The sequence below is a fragment of the Pollicipes pollicipes genome, unplaced genomic scaffold (assembly GCF_011947565.3).
Source record: "Pollicipes pollicipes isolate AB1234 unplaced genomic scaffold, Ppol_2.1 Scaffold_4002;HRSCAF=4701_pilon_pilon_pilon, whole genome shotgun sequence".
Lineage (NCBI taxonomy): Eukaryota > Metazoa > Arthropoda > Thecostraca > Pollicipedomorpha > Pollicipedidae > Pollicipes > Pollicipes pollicipes.
In genome coordinates, this window is record NW_023596420.1 from 29,572,353 (window position 1) to 29,597,232 (window position 24,880).

General features: G+C 48.8%; 1 protein-coding gene across 2 annotated transcripts; it reads right to left on the bottom strand.

Annotated features, from left to right (window-relative positions):
- Positions 1-4,497: 4,497 nt before the first annotated feature.
- LOC119094040 (U8-agatoxin-Ao1a) lies at positions 4,498-23,474 on the bottom strand. 2 transcript variants are annotated; one of them, XM_037217104.1, is made up of 3 exons: positions 23,369-23,474; positions 10,922-11,006; positions 4,498-4,692 (listed from the first exon to the last, which is right to left on the bottom strand). In XM_037217104.1, exons 1-3 carry the CDS (start codon positions 23,463-23,465, stop codon positions 4,545-4,547), a joined length of 330 nt encoding a protein of 109 aa, XP_037072999.1. In that variant the 5' UTR covers positions 23,466-23,474; the 3' UTR covers positions 4,498-4,544. The 2 variants fall into 2 exon arrangements, with proteins under 2 accessions (XP_037072999.1, XP_037072998.1); XM_037217103.1 differs by having other exon boundaries at positions 4,498-4,719.
- Positions 23,475-24,880: the final 1,406 nt, after the last annotated feature.

Below are 24,880 nucleotides of genomic sequence, written 5' to 3' on the forward strand. Positions count from 1 at the left end.
ATCTTTCCAGACAACTTAATATATGTATTTTATTTACTTTTTCCACCATGAATGGTAATTGGCACAGCAGGCACAAGCGTCCGTCCTTACTGAAGTATGCACCATGTTTTTCAACGTGACTATCCTGTATTGACTTACTCTTTCTGAAAAATACATATGCGTATGCAGAAACTGATAAATACACGCATTCACAAATAAGATCGATTGTCGACGTTCGTAAAGGTCGAGTTTGCACCATGAGTCGTTGAGTCACATCGAGGTACCTAGTGTTCAGTTTATTTTAGACCTCATGTTACCGAGACATATGCCCAGTGTAGACATCTTCTGAACTTGTCTCAGAAATGATAAATGCATTTCGTAAAGTGTAAAAGTCAGCGGAGCTCAGATAACATGATGATTGTGGTCCATGCAAGGGGCACACACAGGGAGTACATGCCCCCCCCCCCATAGGTTCTGAGGGGTTTTGGGCCCAGCGGGACTCGGGAGCGGGTCAAAGAGCCTCTCATGTCCGGGAAGGGACCGATATATGACGCATTTTTCCAAGGGCCCTTGGATCGACCTGGTCATTCCCAAACCTCCGACTGAGGACGATTATGTGCCCGCTAGCGTTGTTTCCACGAGACCGGTTTCTCTGAAAAAGGTAGGGGTTCTCATAAGTGTTCGAAAGAGTGGATCACAATCAGAACAAAAAGGAAAAAGGCCAACCCACATTTGTCTGAGAACGTTCATACTTTTACAGAGTTGTAAGGCGAAACAATCTGCATAGCAGTGTTTTGAGTCTGTGCGCTAACAATCTCAGGAGCAAGGACAACTATTGCCTGGGGTGCCGGTTTCCGTAAAACCGAACGGGGGACGACTGCTGCAGATAACACCAGGCAGAGAGCGCCCGGCACGCGAGAACGGTCGCCGTGAAGCAATGTTTGAGAAAGTCTTTCAAAATGAGTTCTAACGTTGGGCGATTTAACTCCATAATTCACCTTAATGGTTTTGAGGTTGTCCCTGAATGGATTAACCGCTGCAGCAATACGGAAGCAGAGAATCTACCTTTACTCTTCCTGCCCCACCACTAGATTTCAGTACCAGTTCCCTGCGCTGTCCATTCCTATTATCAGTCCAAAAATCGCACTGGTGAAATGTCCATCCGGACAGCTTTCTAAACTTACGAATTGGCGCAAAGACGATTTTTTCATATTGATGATTTTATAAAACGTTAAAAGGTACTTTCAGATGGGTCCTCATTTGTATCCGTCCTTTGGCCGCTGTATCAGCTGCCGGCCGACAACGCGTGGCCTCTGGAGGCTGAAACACCGTGCCTTGGAATGTCTGTTTCTGAGTCTTGCGAGCACGCATGCTCAAAAGTACGATAAATAGTTTTCCTCACTAATCAATTCTACTTGAAAGCCAAGGTCACTGCTGGTCACTAAATTCCCAGATGAACATGAGTCGACCGTGTTAATACAAATTTGTGAACCCGTTTCGGTCTGGGCTACGTTCATGGGGTTTTCAATATATCTGCACAGTTCAAAATAAATTATGGCAAGCTACCTGAGCTCTATCGGCTTAGGATGAGCCAATTGAGCTATGATGAGATGGAAAGCATCGACGGTAGATCCTATGGAGTCGCTTAACACCTCGTTTCTTTAGCTTATTGACTTCAAAGTTCAAACAGAATTGATTTCGCGGTAGCTCTTGGCTCCCGTCTCAGTTAGAGAGGATAACGATAATGATGAAACGAAGAAAACCATGTCCTTTGTTCGCAAATGAGCCATATCCAGTGAAGAGGATAGGGATGGGGAGGAGGCCTTTTACTGTCAGGGGACCCTTTGTCAACCCTGTACCCCCACCTTGCCAGGGCCCTGACTGCGCCTCTGCATGATGACGCGCCCCCCTCCAAATTTTGCAAAGGGGCTGCCAGGCTTTGCGTGGACAACGTCCAGGTTGAGTGCGGCTGTTGCGACGTGACTACAGTGGAGACGGGGGCCACTGGGAAGTCCGCCGCCCGCAGGCACCAGCGGTGACGGCGGCTGCTGGGAGGTGCGCCGCCTGCAGGTATCAACGGTGACCGCGGCTGCTGAGGGGTCTGCCGCCTGCAGACACCAGCGGTGATCGCGGCTGCTGGGAGGTCCGCTGCCTGCAGACACGGCCATCAGACACTGACGACTGATGACCGCATGCGCTGACGACTGCTGACCGCGGGCGCTGACGAACGATGACCATAATTGGGCTGGGCTGGTACGTCAGTACCAGTGACGTCATTTCGTGGAAAAGGGGCTTCACTTACGCAGTCAGGTTCAGTTTAATTGACAGTGGTAAATCATCACTATAGCACTGCGCTGCTATTAATGCAAAAATACACCGCTTCAATGAGCTCTGATATTTCACGGAACAATCTGGCTGCAGTACAAGAGTGAAATTTATCATTCATTTTGGACCTCCAGGGCACAGCTTTGACCACAATAGCGAACCACATTCAAGAAGTAACCAGCCTTTGGGTATTTTGGGGTTTATTTAGCTATTTCCCTGCTCAGCTCCTAATTTCTTTGCGAAATTGCGCCAGTGCTCTAATACACAACGTTCAGGCACATGGCTCCAGGTTTGCAGGAACGCTAACGATGCGAGGGTAGCCACGGATAACTAGAAGTCAGTTGAGTATCTTAGGAGTATCTTAATACGCACTTGTTGCCTGGAGGGGAGGGCAAGCTCCCTTTCCCTGACGTCTTGGTATCTTACACTCAGATTTAAAAGATTTCAGCGCCAGTCAATGCCGCTGAAAATTGCATTCATGATTACAAGCTTTTGGACGAACAGACTCGGGCCAGGTGAATAGTACGGTATCAGGTGATCAATGACGTCACTGTCAGCTAATCGCTCATTGCGCAATAGCACTGCATGGTGAGCTTGTAGATTTCTGGCGCAATTTCCTTCATAATTGGAAGCAAATAGTTCACTTCACGATGGATTTCCTTCACGTCGGAAAATGTAAACAAGAACTTTGTTCTAGTTGCTTGGCGCCGCTACGCAAATTCCTGGCCCCTACGTCTCAGCAGATATAAATATTGATATGAGATATTCAGCGTAATCGGATGAGCCTGGTTTCTAACTGATTAGCACGGCCCTATCGACCTCTGCGGTAGCAGGCAGATTGCCTGTTGCTGCTGCTCAGGCCGGAAGAGAACGTAAACAGTGCGCTGTCAGGCCGCGGTGTGCTTGCGGTTCAATGCTGCAAACACATGCTGTGCGGCGAATGAGGTGCCCTAAATTTCAACAGAGGCATCGAAGAGCCCTACTGGCGCACAGCGGTGGTTTCGTGTGAATCCGAAGGCCTGTCCCGAGGCCGTGATCACCAAAAGTCAATTGATAGAAAGCTTGACAGTGATGAAAAATGGAATTAAAACAAGTAAAAAGACACAACGATTCATAACGATAAAAGATCACATCGATAGCAGCCAAATACAAAATATCGAAATCAAATAATTGAAAAAACAGTGGTCTGCCGGTTGGCAAACCCTACTTAAGACAGAAACATAATTGCGCAGCTTAACATCTCAGTGAATTACTAATAACACATTGTGAAACTATTTTTCCAAACTTCCCGATCGACACGCCCATAAATCGTGGGCATAAAATGAGGCATGCACGAAAGAACGGGGTTAAAGACCAGACCGAAAGAGCATGGTTTCCAATATTTTGTTCTTGACTCTTGTTCCTGGCTCGGGAATAGGGAAAACTTTGGAACCAGTGTGGAGCCAAACCTCAGCCGTTGTGTGGATTTGGCGTCTTCAAAAACATACATAATCAAGGGAAAACTGGACATAACTACCGAGCACATCCATAGCGTGCCTTGTCTCACTTATTGACGTTTAGCGTTCAGGCAACAGTTTCCTAGCAAGGCGTGTCGACTGAATAGGCCCGATCAAACTCGTGGCACTTCAGTGCCGTCATATCATGCACAGCTTTGCTCAAGTTGTCGACGGCTTGTACTGCTCAGTGCCTCCAGCATCACACCACTCACCTCTCATCACTACTCACATGACGCAGCCAGAGATAAGCCGGACGACCGGCGGCCGCTCCCCCAGAGGTCCCGCTGCCGGCTCGTGTACAGGAGAGTCGTGGCGCGGAGTCGCTCAGCCGCCTTCCGCCTCGGCCACTAAATGATCTCATCTGTATCCCGCGTCCCAGCGCGCCAAAACACCGCTACATCCATTTAGGTGTGTATTACGCCAAGTCACGCACGAGACGACCGGCGCGCGCGCCCGGGTGCCTGCAGGCGCCCGGGGAGCCGGCGCGCGCGCGCGCGGGCGGCCGGCGGCGACACGACCGGGCCGGGCCCGGCCGGCGCCGCCGCGGGGGCCCACCGCCCCGATTGGCAGGTGTGGCTGGAGGGAACCCCCAATCGGGACCGGGGCCCCAGCCCGCGCGCCGGGCCCGGAGCCCGGCGCCGAGCTGGCGCCGCGAGAGCCGGGAGGGGCCCCGTCAACGCCGCGCTCCGGGCCGGAGCACGCTCAGCGCGCCGCGCCGCCGGCCGCTCACCGGCCGGAAGCGGCTCACTTCCGGCGGCGGCCCCACGCCTGGAACAGGCCGCCGCGCAAGCACTTGCAGTTGCTGCCCCACAGGTTGCAGCGGCACGAGCCGTTGCCGCAGCAGTCGTGCGGCTGCGCGTCGCAAGAGAAGCCGCGTCGGATGCAGGAGCGCCTGTAGACGTACACAAACGGAGAACGTCTGAACAGACGATTAGAAGGCTTTCAGCGGGAACAGCGCGCTCGCATACATGGGGTGGAGACGATTGGGGCGGCTGGGGACGGCTAAGGCGTCCAAAGGCGGCTGCTGTGAGACTGTGAACACATCGGTGTGCGGGAAACGCTGGTAAAACATGGATTCAAGTTACGCTAACCTCAGGCTTATTACCAGGGACCAATGAGCTCTGTAATGCTAGTCACGCAGTGCAGGTACATAAACTCCGTGAACCAGTACGGACGAATGAGCTCTTTTCGATGTGATAGCTTGAGCCCTCTAAGGAGAAGATTGTCATCATTGTTGGCGATCCGAACAACCGTAACTTAATCCAAATCACGATAATGCACTTCTAACGGCTAAATCCCCTTATCTAGCCTGACTCAATGCATCTATACTTCACTGATGCATACTAGGGCATCACCAACTGCGCACGCACGTGATCAATAATGGATTGCTTTTTGTATACTGCTGATTGCTGAGGCAGTGCAATCACTCAAGATCTGTACGTATTCACATCGTTATGAGTCTATTCTTTTACCCTGGCCCCGATAGGGTGGCGGTCGACGCGACCGCTGCCTTCTGAAGTTTTCTGAGGATACCTCTCCGACATGTCGTGAAATCGCGTCCAACTTTTCGGTAGCCCATGGAGCATGTGTTGCGCGTGTTGTTACACAAAGAAAGTGTCACTACCATGGTGGTGTTTTTTTAGCAACATTGCACGGTGGTTTCGTGACCACCATGCAGACTTTGCCACTTGATGATAATGACCATCACTTGATTTGAGGATTTTACCATGGTTTTCAGAACATATTTGTACGCTCTCTTCTCTCTCTCCGCTATCTCCATTCAAACACACTAGCCAGAGAGTTGGATCGCATTCAGTTGAGGCGGTTTAATTTCCCAACACCTGAGCCCCGCCCCCTCCCCGCTAACGGCTGACCCCCTTCCGTGGACCCAGCCCTTCCAACTTGACAGCGCTTCCTCTAAACTAAGATGTCATGCTCGGCACGTGTCACCCAACAGGGCTGAAATACGAAGACACTATATAAGACACTAAGACACTATATAAAGACACTATATAAGAAGAAGACACTAGACACTATAAGACACTATATAAACTGTGCACACGAAGACGCTATATAAACTGTGCACGCGTTAATTTTCTCGCAAATGCCACAATAAAGCGTCCACCACCCACGGGTTGAAGTCAGCATTCGAGGAATCTTAGGTTGATCGATGCTGGGCCGATCTCTCTATCCAACAGATTTTGAGAAACTGCACTGCGTATTGGATCAGCAACGTCACTGCCTGTCAAGTCTGAAGTTTGCTCTGAGCTAGGCACCTTGCCTCTGCTCAGAGACCAAAGTTCATGGCCGGATGCGGTGACTGGCTTGTGTTGAATGCAATGGGGCTGACACCCAGTCTTGTTAATCTCTATATTCATATGTATATACATGCCTATATAATTATATATATATATGTATATATATATATATATATATATATATATATATATATATATATGCATTCGATACAGCGCTTCTCGCACGTAGGTTATAAAAGGGGGATGGTTAGAACAACTTCTTAAAAAGCGTGTTCACTTGTGTGTTTTATCTGCTTCAACGCCACCGGAGCTCTTTTCAAGAAACGTTCATTTTATATCCTATTTATTTTTTCTCCACCTATGCAATGTGTAGCAAAAACAGTCATAATAATTGTGTTCGGATTTGTCCCAATGTCTCGTCATCGCCTGCCCGCCCACTTTATTGATATTGTGTCACATGAATTGCTCGCAGCTTGTTGTGGTGATTGATGGTCTACATTGTGCACATGTGTGTTATCTGCGAATATCTTTGCGACTGGATGTCTGATGATATTGCCCGGAGGTATAAACCATTGCAATTAATAGAACACTTTGGCGATAAACTGATAGAAGTTCAGTGGTAGCAATAAGAACCAGTCCGAAAAAATAGAAACGTGCGCAAAACGACAGACAATTAGTAAGTGTGCCGTAATATTGAATGATATATATATATATATATATATATATATATATATATATATACATATATATATACATAGATACATATATAACATATCGTGCCCGTGGGTGCAGAAGAGGTGGTCGGACATCTTGGATTGCACTTATGAAGCAAAATCGTCGCGGCGAGCAAACGGCGGCCGCCAAAGGCCTCCAGCGGGGTCGGATGTAGACTGTTCCGCATGGCACTCAGACACTGCGGGCGGGGCTGAATACGACGGACCAGGCGGGGTTGGAAAGGCCGTCCAGCTGCCCCATTCTCGGCACTGGGACCAGACCAGAGATAGCTCCCAAGAGCAGGGCTGTTTCTCTGTCAGGTCAAAGTGAGTAAGATCGCGGTCATGAGCTTTCTTTGTATGCTGTAAAGTGGTCCCAAAGTGAAGGTGGCAGATCGGGCGGTGCAAGAGAACCCGTTGCGTCTCCAGAGTGTATAGCGTCTTGTCGCAGCTTGCAGCATTCATAAATGCATTGATAGACGTCTAAGACATCTTGAACTGTTACATTCACAATGTCATATGTTTGATGAAGCGTTGACATATAATGAGGTAGGTTGTTAAGTGCATGTCCGAGAAACAGTATTCACGTAGATAAGACAGTAGTAATAGCTTTCCATGCTCCTGCTTTCCCCGAGGAATAAGGCTATTACTATTGTCTTATCTAGTTGGTACATAAGAACCAAGTTCACACCAAGTTCTTTTAAGCCTGATCCATAACACGAAAAGCTTGCTGCGAGATATTAGACAAAACTAAAAGAAGAGGGCTCACACCATCGTGCTGGCCAAGAAGTGCTTACGAGGAAGCCTGCTGCACAATGTTATATATATATTCAACATACATATATAATTACATACATAATATATTGGAACACACCCTATTGCTCTATGAACCATGACAAACACCCAAACAACACATGAGTGTGGTGGCACACACACATTATATTTTAATGAATCTATATAAAGTCTATCTTGCTCTGTCTGTTCTTGTTTGGAACTATCTCTGCTCGGATTTGTTCGAACAGTTTGCCTCGGATACGAAGATCTTGCGGGACCCAATCAAAAAGAAAACATGAGCAGTCCATGCTCTGTAATAGTGTCTCATTTTTGCGTGGATCAGGTTGATCTTGCCCCTTAATCCTTAGAAAGTCAAGTGATAGGCCTTTTAAAGGTTCCTAACCAGACATGAGGCATTGCAGGTGGAGAATTAGCATTGAACGATAGCCAAAATAGATACTGCTGAGATGCTCAAACCCATCAGGGTAATAGGGGAAGACAGAGAACATCCAAGTAAGGAACATAATAGTAGAGATAGGACACTTAAGGCATAAGTCTTTGATGACCAGCTTCGTGCAAAAGATGAGCAGTGCACGCAAATGACCAGCAAATGACAAGAAAGCCGCTCACCATCGCCAGTAAGACATTGCAATGAATGATGTCACCGCTTCGCATGCCGGTGGCGTAAGTCATAATCAACCATGGCGAGGGGGTCCGAAAGGCCGGGTGATATGTATCGATCTATATTTCGAGAACTTTGACTTTAAAATAGCTCAAAAGCTAAACGACATTCTTAACTATAAATTAAAGATGCTGTTATTTTCTATTATTATATTTCTATTATATGTATTCCTTATTAGGCTATTTTCTAAGGCTTATTTTTAGATAATTGTATTTTAAAAATGTTCAAAAATCATCGCTATTCTTTCGAAACAGCAGGGAGAACAGATTCGCTGTTCACGAGCAACCTGGGCGATGAGCTGGGGCTGAGTGAGACAACAGCGCTGACGAGAACAAATCACCACTTCCGGGACCGCCGCCTTCGACGGGCCGGCCCATTGGCTGGGGGCGCACGGCGATGTCTCCCTCCATCACGCAGCCCGAACAATAGCTACAACCATGCCTCGCCAGACCCATGGAGGCGCAGCGCCTTATCCCTCACGGTCAGGCGATAAACTGGGCTGTCAAGATTGCAATGGCACGGCGTCCGCTTTGGCCGTCATTGGCTTTCGGCGACGGGATATTGGTGGGAGGCGGCTGACATGGAGCTGCTGCCGAAACCGAACGGGACGCAGATGTACCTAAAACCTCGGCTTATGTATGACACGTAGGTCAGCGTATTTCTACGTGAGATATTCAGTGCACGTGGGAATTAATAGCATATACACGAATGCTTTAAAAAAACATTTTTGCCTCGTGCTCCCTAAGAATCAACACCTGCATGCTATTTGGGCTTTCATTCCACTGAATTCCATGTTCGGCATGACGCGACTACTGAAGGCCAAACAAGCCAGTCAAATGGCTCCGTAGAGCATGGGCTCAAATCAGAACAGTTGGTCTGAGTGTAAATTACGATCAGATATATGGTAACATGCACCAACAAATCGAAGACATTTCGGCAAATACGACTCCAAGCGATAAACATCAGAGCGCTATCAAAGAAGTGACATTTTCTGGCATACTTCAACGACGCATTATGCGAACGATGTAATTTGTATATAAAATGTGTCTCTTTCCCTGTTCAGGTTGTTTCGAAATATGTTTCCCTGCGGTCTTGCGACGGTATGGAAGGAAGGATTAAGACGAAGTAATAATGTTACGGATATGGCTAATTGTTCGGAATATCGTCCTCTTCTTGCATGTTCAGCGAATCGTACTCCTTCGCACACAACGAAACGTTGTGTACATACTAACAAGCCAGGCGAGATTTACATCATCTGTTCCATTTGTAACCTCGGTGTTTTCGCACAACGTATTTTAGTACAACGATGTTTAGCTACGCTTTAGCTATCCCACTGTGTGTATTTGCTTGCGTGTTTGTGCGTGTGTGTTTCCACCATCTTGTGGCGCATCGCCCGCACATACCTCCCCATCGCCCGGGGGTCCATGGAATCCCTCGGTCTTCTTCGGTCGCAACGCCCCCCCCCCCCCCCCCCAGTTCGAGCCCGCGCACCCCGGAATTAGATCTGCGACGTTCGGCCGCCGTAAAGGAGAACTCTAGCCCGGTGAATGGTGCCGGCCGCGTGGGTGGTGCCGACCGGGTGGCGCCTCGCCTCGCCCCAGAAAGTTCGGCTCTTTACGGAAAGTTCCGGCATCTCAGCGACGGCACCGGGGATCACGAAGACGGATCGACTGCGCCTGGTCCGTGGCTCCTCTCTTTTGTGACGGATGGCGGAGATCGGCGTCACGAACGGGCTAATCCACGGCCGACGGGCGTGGATTGGGACCGAGCACGGCGATAAATCTACGGTCAGCCCTGTCACGTGTAACAGCTGTCACCTGCAGGGCTCGCCTGTCGCTATCGGAGCACATGCATTCGACGCGACCAATCGTTGACATTAAGCAACTGCATCACCAACTTGGCCGGGATGGCGAAGTGATATATAGTGTTATATTGTATTATAGATGGTGAAGTGTTAAATTATAAGTATAAGTAACGCAGTATATCAAGTTCAACAGGATAGCGACAGAAGTTTCCCAGAATGAGGACATTCAAATTTGTCAAACGTCAAAGTTAATCACGTTGGCTCCAGCCTTTGGCCGCATATGAAATGAATAGAGCGTGTTCTGCAGATATTGCAGACATCGTATGCATCATCGCGTGACAGAGATTAGTTGCACCAGCGAGCAAACTTGAAACGTTGAGCCCTGAGTTCATTCATTATAATATATGAAAACCAGTCTCGCATTTTGACCGCCTTCAGATGTTTCATAACAGTTTAACGTCATGGCAGTGGATAACTGCGCAAGTAATTTTACAAGTTTGCGCTATTCATATCACTACTAGCAATTTATTGTGATCATTGATAATGATATGTAAGAGTTAATCCTTTTTTAGAGTTCAATAGAGCAATGCAATTCTTACTTTCGTTTAATGGGGTGTAAAACCACAACTATCGATAGTTGGTTCGATTTATCACGTTTCCACACCGCAGGTATTAGTCGCACTTGTGGCCAATAACACGACGGCGTTTCGATCACTTTGCTGTTGCCTTAAAACAATCCACCGTACTCCTAATGCCAGATGTCCAATGCCACACGCTTGTAAGTAAAAATAAGATGCAACTCAGCTAAATCTGTCAAGTGACTCAACAGTTCAGGCGGGTTGTTCTCGATTTATTCCTCCAGCATCACACAAAGACGCGGCAATACTCACTTCTGAGACGACTTCCTTAGCAGGTTGGCGAGCAGGTTCGAGTACTCGTCCAGTTCCATGGGCATCTCCTGTTCGCTGCCGCCCGCTGAAAAGGGCGAGACGTGAGCCTGTGCCGCTCCCCTCACAGCCAGCCCCAGCGCTTCACTGTCTGGGCGCCTATGGAGCCTCGCCAATCGACAAATAACAACTGTAGGCCAATCGCCTGCAGCAAAGCCTGGAACCTGCCAACACCAACCAGATCGGGTGCGGCGTGTTTTGATACACAGGAGTCCTCTCAACAGAGAGGGAGAGACAGTCTCAACAGGGCCAACATGAAGGTCTGTATCAACGTTTGTAAATGCAGTAGCTTGCGTTTCATTGCCCATGCCCAGCACAATGACCGGCAGCAGCTGCGACGCGCTCAAGGTGCTCATATTTTATAACATTTTCACATGTTTCCGGACTGCAGGTGGAAAATTTGATCAATAAGAAATTTTGAGTGAAGTATTGCCGCTTTTGTGCAATCATATCTAACTATTAGCCGATGCCTACTTTGGAGCAAGATGTCGGTTAGCAGTATTTCGCCGCATTCTGGGATGGTAACACGAACATCATCGAATGGCAACACTGCCCTGAATTTTTCCCATAACACAAAAATGCAACACCCACGTATGTACATCAGGTTGCCTGTGCGTTGAACATTGTAGCCAATCGACGCACACAGCGAAACTGCTTGTTATACCAGCATTGTGAAGTGCCGCGACACCCAGTGTCAATTGTTCCTGGTAATAAAAAGGTCGAAAAAAGTCTGACCGGTGGGCAGAGAGCGAGTGTGTCAACAAACAGACGCCTTCCGTAGGATAACATAGGGAGACATAGGCCACTTTCGAAACGTCAGGTTTGAAATCCTGTAGCGGCCTCATGCGAAAGGAAAGATGATATCCAGGAGTTTTACAGTGGATGGTTTCTGAAATTATCCCCCACCCCTTGACTTTTCGCTACTCCAGTCTAGTCCACTATGTGATCGAAAACTAAAATGTCTACATGTCATACATGCGTACAGTGAAATTTCCACTGGGATCAAGTGAACTGGTGTAGGAAGGCGTCGGGCACTGTATGATACGCAACATGGGCAGGTAATGTGGCCATCAGGAGCAATATAAGCAAGAAATACCTCGAGTTCCTTGTTTTTCGGCGTGAAGAGGTAGAATGTCCCTTATTCTGACCAGTAGGCACTGGTTAAGCGACAATATCAAGCAAACAAAACACGAGCTCACTTTTAACCATAAGGATATCTTGAAATATGTTTTATCATGACATATAGCCTGGCGTTCTCAATAGCGTCGGTTGACAAGTATCTCCTGGTAAATTGAGGGTGGGCTATTACCAGAAAAAGAGCTTCCAACCCATAATGTATAAGGATATGGTCAGCATATTCGACTCAAACTGGACATTTTTTCATTGGGCAAAGTTGGCCGGCGTGACCCGGTTCTTCCGGGAAAAACAGAAGAGAATGACGCATTACTACCAGAAAATATGGGCACATATGGGTTAAAGAATGACAAGAAAACTGCAGGCTTGCAAAATATGCCCAAAAGAAGGCAGGGCAGCAACATTCATCTTGCTAAATCATCAAAAAGCTAAGCCAACGACGGGTGCTGGCTTAAACGTTGTAGAACTAACATGTGTGTGCCTTCAGTTGATGCTTTTCCATAAAAATACTTCAAAACACCCTTCAGAACCGAAGGTTATTCCGGTTGGCTGGCCCACTCTCACGCGGCCCGAGTCTCCCCGTGATGAGCCCCCGTTCATGACCACGTCCGTATTGGGTGCGGCCGTCGATGCGTCTCCCCGCGATGAGCCCCCGTTCATGACCACGTCTGTATTGGGTGCGGCCACCGATGCTTACCGTCGTGGACGCTGCTGAGAGCGCCACACAGCTTCCGGCTTCTCATGGACAGCCACAATCATGGGAGCCTGATGCTCCACCAAGTCTAAACAACAAAGCAGCGCTTGAAACTGTGAGGCAATGCTCGACTAGGGTGGCCAGGCCAGGCCCGCCACAACTGCTGCACTTCTGGAAGCCAATATACTAGCCACTCGTGACTCACCAAAGCCGCTTAGCCCGTTTAAGGGTGCTTGTAAGGATTGTGAAGACATTTCGGTGTCCAGGTCAGATGACGACAGAAAACCTGTTGCACGGTGTAAGCGGTTAGAGTTTCGACAATCGGTAGGTGATCTCAGCCTTGTTCAATCTATAGGTGTGCCAGGTGATGGCAGTCACCAATCGACCGGGACGCGACCAGTGTCAACTGGTCTCGAATAATGTATACTCTATATCGCTTTATGTCACTACTGTACGCTCTACAACTTCACGGATTGGGTAAGGCCATGAGTACGCATTTGCTATGGGTAGCGGGTTAAGTTGGGTACAATTTTAGGGAAAATCTAGTATACATGTACGGGTAATGGTAGGACGTTCACAAAATGTCGGGTAAATGCTTCAAGAAATATCACAAATGTCTCTGGCCTCTCACCATGGCTTAAAAAACTACACCGTCGGCATCTCTTTTCTTCGCAGTTACCTTCATCGACACCACTTTTGCAATTGCCGTCTCAAAAGAGCAAGTTTGGGTGAATATTTCCTTAACTCTGCTACAATGCAGCAATAAGGTGGCGCAAGAATAAAAATAGGTGGGAAACTAGCGGGCCTACCTGATTAGGAATAAGTATGGGGTAGGTAAGACCCCCTACCCCGCGGCCTGTCAACCCACGCCCGGTGGGCATCGGGTGATTGGCTAGAGGTAATTATATCCGTGAAATCCTCTGCGCCACCAACACTCAAATACGTTCGAAAGCCCAAACCAAGAGAATTGAGACAGTTTCTAGAAGCGTGTTCAGCACGACACCGCGAAGATCAGATCTTTTTCTGTTCAAACTTTCCTTTTAAAGCTGTGAACTTTTCCTTAAACTTGTGTTCCATGGCGCTGTGTTGTCTCCTCATAAGTAGATGAGTCGGATCCTCCACTCGTCGCATCACCGTCTTTACACACTTCCGTGTGAGGCGTGGCGGTAAATAACATCGCAGTAAATAATTCAGCATTCATCTTCAAGTGAAGTTCACGCACACAGCAGTGCAAGCGTGCCGTAATCTTTTCAAAATTATTACATTTACGTGCGTGAATACGATATTTTATGTCATCTTTCTGCAGCTTTGGGCGATATTAATTCGAGGCAAGGCTTGGAGAGCGGAACAAGCCCCTTGATGTCGTTTCATCGCACCCACCAAACGCTCTTATTTCATATAGTTTGGGGGCCTGGTGACCGACAGAAGAGGAATCGTGACCATTCCATACCGGTTACAAGTCCCCTGTTGAGGAAGCTGGCCAATCCAATCCGACAGAAATTTATCACCTTCTACTGAAAACATGTTTTGTAAAACTGGCAGTGCAGTCACAGTGTTGGTGCCTTGTCTTGCCAAAAATGTGCTTCGATATCTGACGCTTTTACAAGCCTTACTCCCACGAGTGTAAAATGCATATGCAACACAGCAGATGGCCAGTAAATGATGATACGTCCAGTACGCCTCCCTGCCAAAGAAAAAAGAATGGACGAATTGAAGCGGGAGGCAATTATGAAATAGAAAGAGAAAAGCGCGCAGATGAATACAAGGACTAATTTTTGGCCCCAAGCCATCCTCGGAGCAAGGCAAGTGGGGCGAGGAGGGGTAAGGGGGGGGGGGAGAGGGGGATGATGGTCAGGCAGCATTGAATTTCAATGATAGTAAACGTTAGTCTCAGTTATCTACCGCTAGACAGTTGCGACGAATCGCTTTTCCATGTTTTTGTGTCTAATACATAACCACCAAAAGCAAACACCATAAACGCTAAATTTTGGAAATACGGCTCATAGGCTTGAGGCAATTTTGCCACAACTGACATTTATGGGGTGAAAATGAACAGCGTGAAAATACTCAATTGTAGCCATAGTAAAATGCATTAAACTGTGCCGCCTTCCTGGAACTGGATGTTTTGTACATGCAGAAAGTCATATCGAAGGAGAGACGGAGCACGTGATGAAAATATCTGTAATTATTTGCTCTATCCATACAATGCCATTAGCACGTACAGCCAAATTTAGCAAAGCAAACCTAGTGATTACTGAGTTGAAGAAAGGCGCTGTAATTTCTAGGACACTGTGGGACAGCTCCGACTTCAGCTCTTACCTCATTCTTCTCAGCTCCAGTTTCAGGCTGGTGCCGGTATGTTGAAAATGTAATGAGATACGGTCGGAAAGACTACCATTCTCTAATTTGCGTTCCTGCTGTCTCATCCTTGCAACTGACGTTAGGCAAATTGCCGTGTGCAGAGTAGATTACCCTGACAATAAGTGTCATGTACGTTACATGCGTTGCTTAAATTTCAGAACAGCAAGCACTCGGAAAGTTGAATACACGAGCTTTTGTCGATATTTTCCGGCTACCACAAGGTTAGCACGGCGGCAGGTCATGCTTCAACCAGCTAGACGTAACGACAACCGGGACGGGTCGGGCTGCGGGAGGCCATTTCAGAACAAGTTTACGCCTCTGTCTGATTCGATCCATGTGGAGTGGAGCGGAGCGCGGCTGCACTGACTTACAAAGCCATTACAAACATTCGTCTCCGAAGCAAATCACCAGCTCTGCAGCCAAACAAATACACCCTCGTCGTGTGCGTGTGCATGTGCGTGTGCGTGCGCGCGCGCGCGCTTGCGTGTGTGTGTGTGTATGTGTGTGTGTGTGTGTGTGTGTGTGCGTGCGTGCGTGCGTGCGTGTGTGTGTGTGTGTGTGTGTGTGTGTGTGTGTGTGTGTGTGTGTGTGTGTGTGTGTGTGTGTGTGTGTGTGTGTGTGTGTGTGTGTGTGTGTGTGTGTGTGTGTGTGTGTGTGTGTGTGTGTGTGTGTGTGTGTGTGTGTATGTGCAGTCTCCATGGAAACGATCCCGATTGGCCACTGTAGTTCTGCTATTCAGAATCTGTTGGGTAGTTTTATATAAAAACACTTGCAATTTCGGTGGCGGTCAGGCGGTAGCGGGCGTTCTGTTGCTGGTATTATACTGTATTACCGTATCATGTACCTCGCAGGCATTCTCTGGTATCATGTATCACCGTTTTCATGTAATTTTGCAAATTACCTGAGCTTGTCAATATCTTATGCTGAAGATACTTGGAAACGAATGGTGCGTTACGTAAAACCATGTTACTTCATGCACGATATGACCTTTAACTCAAATGCGTGCAGGATTGTTCAGTATCTGCAAAAATATATTTCTTCTTGAAGAGAACAGCCCTGCCATACCGACCAGGCTCATGACAGCCTAGCTTTTATTCGTGATTTGCTCCGTGAAAATTTCCTCCATTTTCTTGTCCTCTCCAACTGCTGTATTTTTCTGTTAGTAGCAACTGTAGCGTCCAATGTTCCTCAGTCGCCTCAGTTGTTTTGTGAGCCATTTCATGGAATTTCCCTCAAGCCTAATTGACATTTACACGGAGTGGCCGGACGTAGCACACAAAGGTCTCATTCACACCACTTACCAAACGCATCATCCATTCTCGCGCTCAAGTACTTTTGGTTTGTTGAATATTTGAAACGTAACACAAAATGTACCGTAAATGCAGACATAAATGTGCCGTAAAAGTCGTAAATGCAGACGCAAATCGCCACAAATGCCGTAAATACAGACGCCAATGCGTCGTAAATGCCTTAAATGCAGATGAAACTCAGGGCATGTTACATCTGCGCTTTCATACTTGCGAAAATAAAAACAGACGCAGGTGAACTGCAGGTTCATCACAGGGTCATTTGCATTCTGTACATTTGCCATCAAGTTTATTTCGAGCAATTCTTATTATATTGCGATTTTAGATCAGAAAAATATCAAGGCAGTTCTAGCGAGTCATCTAAAGCTTACCAACATTGCCACGATCCACGCATGTTTGTAAGCGCTGTGCTTCCAGGGTCAAGGTTACGATGAATTATTGATTGACCTTATGTAACCTACTGCTATGCCCTGGAAACAGAAGGCGGCACACAACTTCAGAAAGCTTTTCTCACATTGCAAAGACACTGTCTGGCCCTGTTAGACCCGCATCCGACCAAACAAACTGAGCGTGTAAGGCCATTTGAAATAAAATCAGATAGAACCTACCGAAGATACATGTGGTACTGCGCAATTGGTTATTTTGTAAACTAGCGCATTAGCCGGAATGCTAGCTTATCGCACCAACTCCCCGCAGCCCCCCCCCCCCCGTAATCGCGAAGTCTGTAAGTAAATGGCATACGAAGCTCGGGTTAGCTTATACAAGTTCAGGAATTTTTGTTTTTCACACTCTACAATTTGCCGCGAGCCAAACAGCACATCAGCTGATAGTGAACACGCGTTTACTCAGTACATTGGCTTTTAGTACAGTTTTTATGTGCCTTAGTGTTATCTAAAACTAGTATACAAAATCCCACGTGTTCTTTTGCGGCCAACGCGTGGTTAGGATAAAAAACATGATCTCTATTCGCACTTTTTTGAGCAAGGAATGAGTGAAACTGATATCTCAATAAAAGCTACGAGTCTAGTCACACTTGAGCTGTAGGGAAGTGTTCAAGGTATACGGAAACCAGCGCTCAGTGATACATTCAACATTCTTCGAGCCATATCAATTTTCATCCACGATGTTACATAACGGAAAGGATCGAATAACGCTTGGCTTCCAAAATTTAGGAATCTGAGTTGGATATAAGCCTCGTGTGTTTGGTGCACTCATGATGGCTTAATCAAAACACCAGCGTATTTTAATGAGTTCAGAAATGACCTCATGAGCTCACCTCTTGTACCAAAATGGATGAATGCAATTATTTATCTGCTTGTGCATGCCCACTGGAAGTGGAACTTGAGAACAAGGAATAATTTATGTCGCTTACAAGAAATGAACTTAAAGCGGTATTTTCACCGCATCCGTGCTCATGCCCACGCTTTCATCAGCATAAACTGCCATGTCAAGAGGTATAATGATGTTAATACGTTCATTTCTAACTGTTTGTAAGCAAACGTGAAAGACGTGCAAATCTGCACAAAAACAGATGAGTTGAGACAAGGCTTATGTCTCTGGTCACAACAGGCTGACAAAATGCCGTCACACATCCAACCGCTGAAAGAGGCCCTTCGTTTCAGAGTTTTTTGAATGTCCTGCAAGATAATTGATGCAGGACCTGCGCTGCGTCGTATAAGCATGTTAACGAGTCACACTGCATCATATAAGCTTGGTGAGAGGTGAACCCATTGTACAGGTTATCCCAAGTCGCGCCAATGTAACGCGCGATTTGGTTTCTATGCTTCGGGGGAATTACGCAACAGATGTGTCTGGTAGACTGTTCACTGACAACGAGCCATAAAATGAGCATCGCGTCTCGCATTGAGATGAGATTGTTCTGCACATGTTGACCAAGCATGCCTTTTGAGGCGCACCTGCCTCACATAATTCAATTAAGAAACGGTCAACACACAGTGCATATAATTACGGCACTCAGTAGACTACAGCTATCAATCAAACCTAACGCAAGGTGGTCATGTGCCCATGAGCATGCGAAACTATGTATCCAGCATCGGGCAGGTTTCCTGACATTCCTTTTCAGTTCAATTTGATCGAATTTTCCGGATAAATCTTAATAGAAATATGATGTGGCAGTTCTTGAAAAATCGGGAGCTTTGACCTGATGGGTGCTATTATCGAGGATTTAAATGCCAGCAAGTTGACATGCACTGGGGACGTCGACCCAGGAGCTTTTATAGTACTGGAATTAGCCTGACCGTCGCCACGCCGGCGACATTTCAGCAGTTTTCCGATTCCGATGGATGGACGTCCTGCCTGCTGCACGACACTTCACCCGAAGCACCTGGCAAATGCCGCCACCAAAACATCATTGTGGCCGTACTGGGACCACACTGGGACTCTCTAGGACTCCACTGAGACCGCACTGGGACCGAACTGGGACCCCGCTGGGACCCCACTGGGACCGCACTGGAACTCCAATGGGACCCCACTGGGACCCCGCTGGAACCTCACTGGGACACCACTGGGGTCCCGCTGGGACTCCACTGGGACTCCGCTGGGACCCCTCCCGGGCAGGCCGAGACCAAAGCATCGGTCGGTCGGCTTGACACACCATGAATCAAGCTTTTGTGGTCGGTGGCCGGCATGCATGGGCCGGTGCCAGCCGTGACTCGCGTGTGCCAATCACTCACCGGGCGCCCCGCCTACGAACGACCGGTCACGGCGCCGCTGAATGGCAGCGAAGGTCAGGGGTCGCTGGGGTCAGGCCGCGCCCCGGGGGGCCATCGCGGGGTGTGTGGTGGCAGCGGGGCTTTGTAACGGGTCGTCAGCGCCCTAACGCTGGGTGCGGGCGATGGTGGTGGAAGCGGTACGTTATCGGTGGCAGCTGCCAGGTGTCTGACGTGGGTCCTGTGTTTCGGGTCTGGATGATATACTGAGTAGGCGGAAATGGATGGGACCGCGGGTATTTCGGCGTCAGAGAATGTTGATGTGTGTCGATATGTATACAGTTCACGTGTTGATAAGGCAGCAATTATGGAGATGGACGAGCTCAGTCTCCCATAGGCTTATACATTTCGTACGGCGACTTCAAAAAATACAAAATGAAGGCAGAGGAGGGAAAGAGTGTGTGGGCAGTGTGTGAGAGTGCGGACAGAGCAGAGACAATGACCAAGAGCATGAGGTGAGTTGAGATGAGGGACATTTTCGAATTTAGCTATTCCCTCCTTTGCAGCGCAGCTGGAAGAACGACTTAGTTATCAAAGAAAACACGCGAGTGTTGCTCTTACACCTTCAGAATCACCTCGCAACTCTACCCGCCCGTTCAATTCTTCGTGTATTAAAAGGTAGAACCATTTCCGCCATGAGCGGAAATGAGCAGCTTCCGATAAGCAGCAGTTTCCGTTCAATTTGAGATAAGCTTTCCGCCATTTTGGGTGCTGTGCACGGGTTCTTGGGTGGGACTATCTCTAGGACGGCCGCCAGCAGACTCATGACTGGCGACTACAGTTACTCCTGTTGAGATAGGGCGTTGTAAGGTTTTGGGTTGCAACGATGAATAAGGAATACGAGGGTGTGGAAGATGACCCATTAGATGCCCGTTTAGATGCCAGTCGTTTGCGAACGATGAAAACTGCATGTTTTGCAGAAAGACTATGCCCCTCACGGAGCGCCTTATGCTGACTGGGGCATGTTGCTATTGATCGCTTTCTGCCCAAAATGACTCGTACAGGCCGTTTTTATCCCAATTTTTATAAGCCATTTTGGGTCTTTTCCGTAGGCAAATATGCGATCAGTCTCAGTGTCTGCGATCAAAGGCTCAAATAACGTCGCTGCAGTAGTCCTTTGTATTCTTCAGTCCGCTCTTATGCAATGCACACCCAATGTGCATGCATACGTCTGATAACTGCGGCAGACATTCGTTGCACATCTCGTAGGTGGATGGGATACAGAGGCTCGTGATCTTTGATGTATCCTAGTCTAACACACGTCACAGCCGTCCGAGGAGGCCACGCGCAACGCTGGGCCGGGCCTCGGCTGCGTGAGGTGTCAGGCCGAGCCTCGGATGCGTGAGGTGTCAGGCCGGGCCTCGGATGCGTGAGGTGTCAGGCCGGGCCTCGGCTGCGTAAGGTGTCAGGCCGGGCCTCGGCTGCGTAAGGTGTCAGGCCGGGCCTCGGCTGCGCGAGGTGTCAGGCCGGGCCTCGGCTGCACGAGGTGTCAGGCCGGGCCTCGGCTGCGTAAGGTGTCAGGCCGGGCCTCGGCTGTGTAAAGTGTCAGGCCGGGACTCGGCCGCGTGAGGTGTCAGGCCGGACCTCGGCCGCGTGAGGTGTCAGGCCGGGCCTCGGCCGCGTGAGGTGTCAGGCCAGACCTCGGCTGCGTGAGGTGTCAGGCCGGGCCTCGGCTGCGTGAGGTGTCAGGCAGGGCCTCGGCTGCGTGAGGTGTCAGGCCGGGCCTCGGCTGCGAGAGGTGTCGGGTCCGCACGAACCCTGCCCTGCCGGACGGCGCCGACGGCAGCTCGGAGGCGCCGCCGGGCTCAGCGCTGCCCTCATTGAGACGTGACGTGGATCCGTGAGCAAGCACGCTGTTTCCGAACAGAGCCGCACCAGCGAGCGGAGGACCGCCCGTGCGCCCGCCTCGCGCGTGTTCTCCTCCAGTGGCCGGTGTTGGAGAGGCTTCGCTCGGTGCGCTTGGCATTCAGGACAAGCCCATTTGAGCCACGAGATACGACGCAGCGTCAACGTGAGGAAAACAGCGCTGGCGTCGCCTGGCGAGCAGAAAGACACTTCCGTCGGCACTTCCCACGTTATTATCACACAGAGCGCAGTTTGTGGACTTGCACTCTTTTGTTGTTACGGTGTGGCAGTCAACAAGGACGCAGGAGAGACTGCAGCGGCGTACATATTGACCGAGCCTCGTGGAGCAGTGCCTTCATTCGTCGCCCGTCAACAGCTGCCTGCAGGTCTCATATATAACCCCGAGCAAATTGAATGCCTCTGTGCTGAGGCTGCGCTTACAGTCCATCGCTCACAGAGAATGCGAAGGCGAGCCTTCCGACGGGCACGTCTGCCGCCTGACGTCTTATTGTTCCAGATGTCAGATAGCTAGATAGATGTTCTTCAAGCGTGAGGATTCTGCGCCATTGCCTTAATAAAGACGGGTGAAGTCGCAGCACGTGCGGAATGATAAGTAAGGGAAAAATGTGGCGCCGACATGGGAACACTGACTGGTAGTTCTATGTTTGATTCGGTTTCAGCGAAATGCAAACCAACCGAAATTTGTAGTGCGTGACATTGGCTGATGATTGTCACTACGGATAGCGATGCACAATTTTGAACCGACTTTAATTCAGGCCCCGAGAGTGAATAAGTTCAAAATATGGGGCAGTTGTTAGGATCTTTTAAAGTTTGGTCGTTTTGGTAACAGTGATCAAAATCGCGCTTGGTTTATGAAATGCACACATTTTCTCCAACGAGACAGGATTCCATTAAGTGCAATATTAGCGGCGAACTAAAGCGTTCGAATAAGTACGCACGGTCTGAGACTGGATGTACTGGCCGGCTCGAGTGTACTGAATTGTACACTCGTGTATATGGATAAGTATACTGAAGTGTACCGTCAATAAGCTTTACCGATGGGTAGAACATATTTACAGACAGCCTGCTCCCGTTCGCACACTAATCTTATGCCCTGGCTCCATTAAAAAGCTTGTTACTCAAGTTCGAGGTCAGTTATCAACGCAGCCATGATCACGAGTTTGACGGACGACAGCCACGGTGGCGTATGCACCAGCTGTCCCCTGTACGACATCATCAACCTTATCAGCACTTTGTCTTGTTTTAATTTTGTTTTGTTTTTGCATTGAACAGAGCAGAGGAACTAAACCCAAATGCCAATGGAATTTGCACATTACGTGTTACAATTAACAACTTTTGAATTGAGTGTTTTGATTCCTTCAACTTTTGAGTTGAATGTTGGACTGATTCGACGCAAATTTGGGTGGTGCGTATGCACTAAGCTGCTAAACTAAGACAACGGCTGATATATTTATCAACATGGCAGTCAACATATACCAAAGTTATTTCCATACATTGACTGAATAGTTAACGATCATTGCACCCTTCTTAGTGAACCGCACATACAATTTCGTTGGCAACGTTTGTTTTCAAAAACCAGACGGCAGACAGACATATACCCAATGCCTGATCTGAAGAGAAAGTACTGACATAGGCCCGTGACACTTGCGTGGCATTTGTGTCTCCTTGACATTTGTGTCCTTCAATTTAGAAGCAAACGTTTTAATCGTGGCGTGATTTTGCAGCCTGAAGAATTCCGACCACATATTTACATATTGAATGTTTATTCTCAGGCAAATTAGGATGAGAACAGACTTTAGATCCCGGATCTCAAATGACCATTTAAAAATAATTCAGATGCTTCTTGTATCCGGGACGATTCTTCGTATATTTTGTGATAGATTGGATCTTGGAAGATCCGTACAAACTGTCGAAAACGGATCCTGGATCTCTTGAGATTCCTCAGCTGAAACTGAAAGCGAGACACTTCCTGTACAACGCGCCAAGGGGACCATGAACGCTGTTGCCTATTCAGTCGGGATGGTGGGGAGCTGGGGTCTCCGGCTTTGAGAAGAAAGTGGGCTGTAGTGTGAAGCAAACTGGTCTTTGCCGCGTTTGGGGGCCATTGGGGCCGCCTTGGAGCCGTTTTGGCTTTTTCTCCTGCTCAGCCCGCAACTCATTTTGCAAAACTGCATTCATGCATGAGACAACATTATGGAGCCGCGTCACCATCCCCAGCCCGTGTCTGGCTCCACGGTCGCGACCTTGAGACTGGTCCAGCCCGCCCCTGCGTCCCTCAGATCTCCAGGCCGCCACTCACCGTCATCTAGGTAAGTCTCGGGCTCGCCACCGGCCGCGGCGGCGGCGGCCGACGCCGCCAGCAGCGACAGGGCGATCAGAAGCGCCGCCACTCTCATGGCTCGGGCGCGGGGCTGCAAGTGAGGGCGCTGCGCGCCCCCGGGCCTCCTCATCCGGCGGCGTGACGTCACCCGCCGCCCGCCAATCAGCGCGTGCGCGCGGGGCGCGGACCGCGACCGCCCGAGGCGCCGCGCGGGCCTGTGGCGCCCGCGGCGACGGCGCCCGAGAGGCTTGGGCAACGGTAGTCTGGAACGAGGGCTGGGCGGAGGTGGCAGCTCTCGCTGAAGGGCACGGGGCGGTCGGGTGGAAGGGTACGTAGAAGGCAAGCCACGCGACGATGGTTGATGACGCTGCTGAGGACTTTTTGGGGCGATCATTTACTGACTTTGATTTCGTCGTGTCGGAGAAGAGCACTGCCGCGCGTTGTTCTAGACTTGCACTCTTCAATTGCCCGTGAAATGTAAAACGATTACGCCCATATTTGTCGCTTGGTTTAACTGATTTTGGAATCTTTCGGTTTCATTTTCGGTACAGAGGGTTGTTCGTAGCGCTACCACTGAGCAAGCACTGCAACCGCCGCTACCGAACAGCCACCGCCACCGCTGTCGCCACGGTCCATAACGACAGCGAGATTGATCGCCGGTGAGGTTAACCCGGAGAGGGTGTGAATTCGAAAGTTTCGAAAATGACATGATGGACATAATGTCCATTAGACAACATCGGATGTAGGGTTTAAAAACATGACACGTTCAAACTTGTGCTACTCCCAACATACTCACGTACTCATACATATCAAAAACATAACTCTTTTGCAGGGTGATTTACCAAGAAATGAGTTGGTGTCTGAATGATAAAGCATTTGAGATATCTTCCTGACATGGTAAGTCCAGAGTAATATGGCAAACACGCCCCGCTTTCCAAACTATGCAATTAGGAATGTTCTCACAAACAGAAATTTCCAACCCGAGCCTCTGCGCCTCAACCAATTGAGCAGATGGTGAATGAATGTGCATGCTATATTTTATGTTAGTACACGCTAAGACCAGATGTTAGTAAACACTAGGCCACCTTGTACGGCGGGGAGCCGACCAAGTAACCACCTTAGAGATTATAGTTGCAAACGTTTTGTGAATGGGATACTTTCAAAAGCGGAATCGAATCCATCTCGATTCTGTCGCAAGCCTCACGATCAATCTCGACTTCGATTTAGCTGATAGAGCCGAGTCCGACTCTGACTCAAGCCAAAAGCAATTCAACTAAAGAATCGGGTTTGATTTTGCTGGGGCCTAACCACAACTCTGGCGCCTTGCCACCAGCTTACCGCCAAGTTTGGTCGCCATTTGGGTGGGTCCCTGGCGGCGGCGGCGGCAGCGGCGGCAGCGGTTTTGTGCGGAGACCAGAGCGCTGGGCACACTCCCCCGGTCTCGCTTTTGCTGCGTGAAATTGAGCATTGCTAACAATCACGTCCTGGGAT

Excerpts from the sequence above, each read along its gene's own strand:
- LOC119094040 (XM_037217103.1), bottom strand. The coding sequence starts at position 23,465 with ATGAGAGTGGCGGCGCTTCTGATCGCCCTGTCGCTGCTGGCGGCGTCG. Across the intron at positions 11,007-23,368 it reads CGAGACTTACCTAGATGACG|CGGGCGGCAGCGAACAGGAG; the intron begins GTGAGTGGCGGC and ends CGCCCTTTTCAG. Across the intron at positions 4,720-10,921 it reads CTAAGGAAGTCGTCTCAGAA|ACGTTCTCCGTTTGTGTACG; the intron begins GTGAGTATTGCC and ends TCGTCTGTTCAG.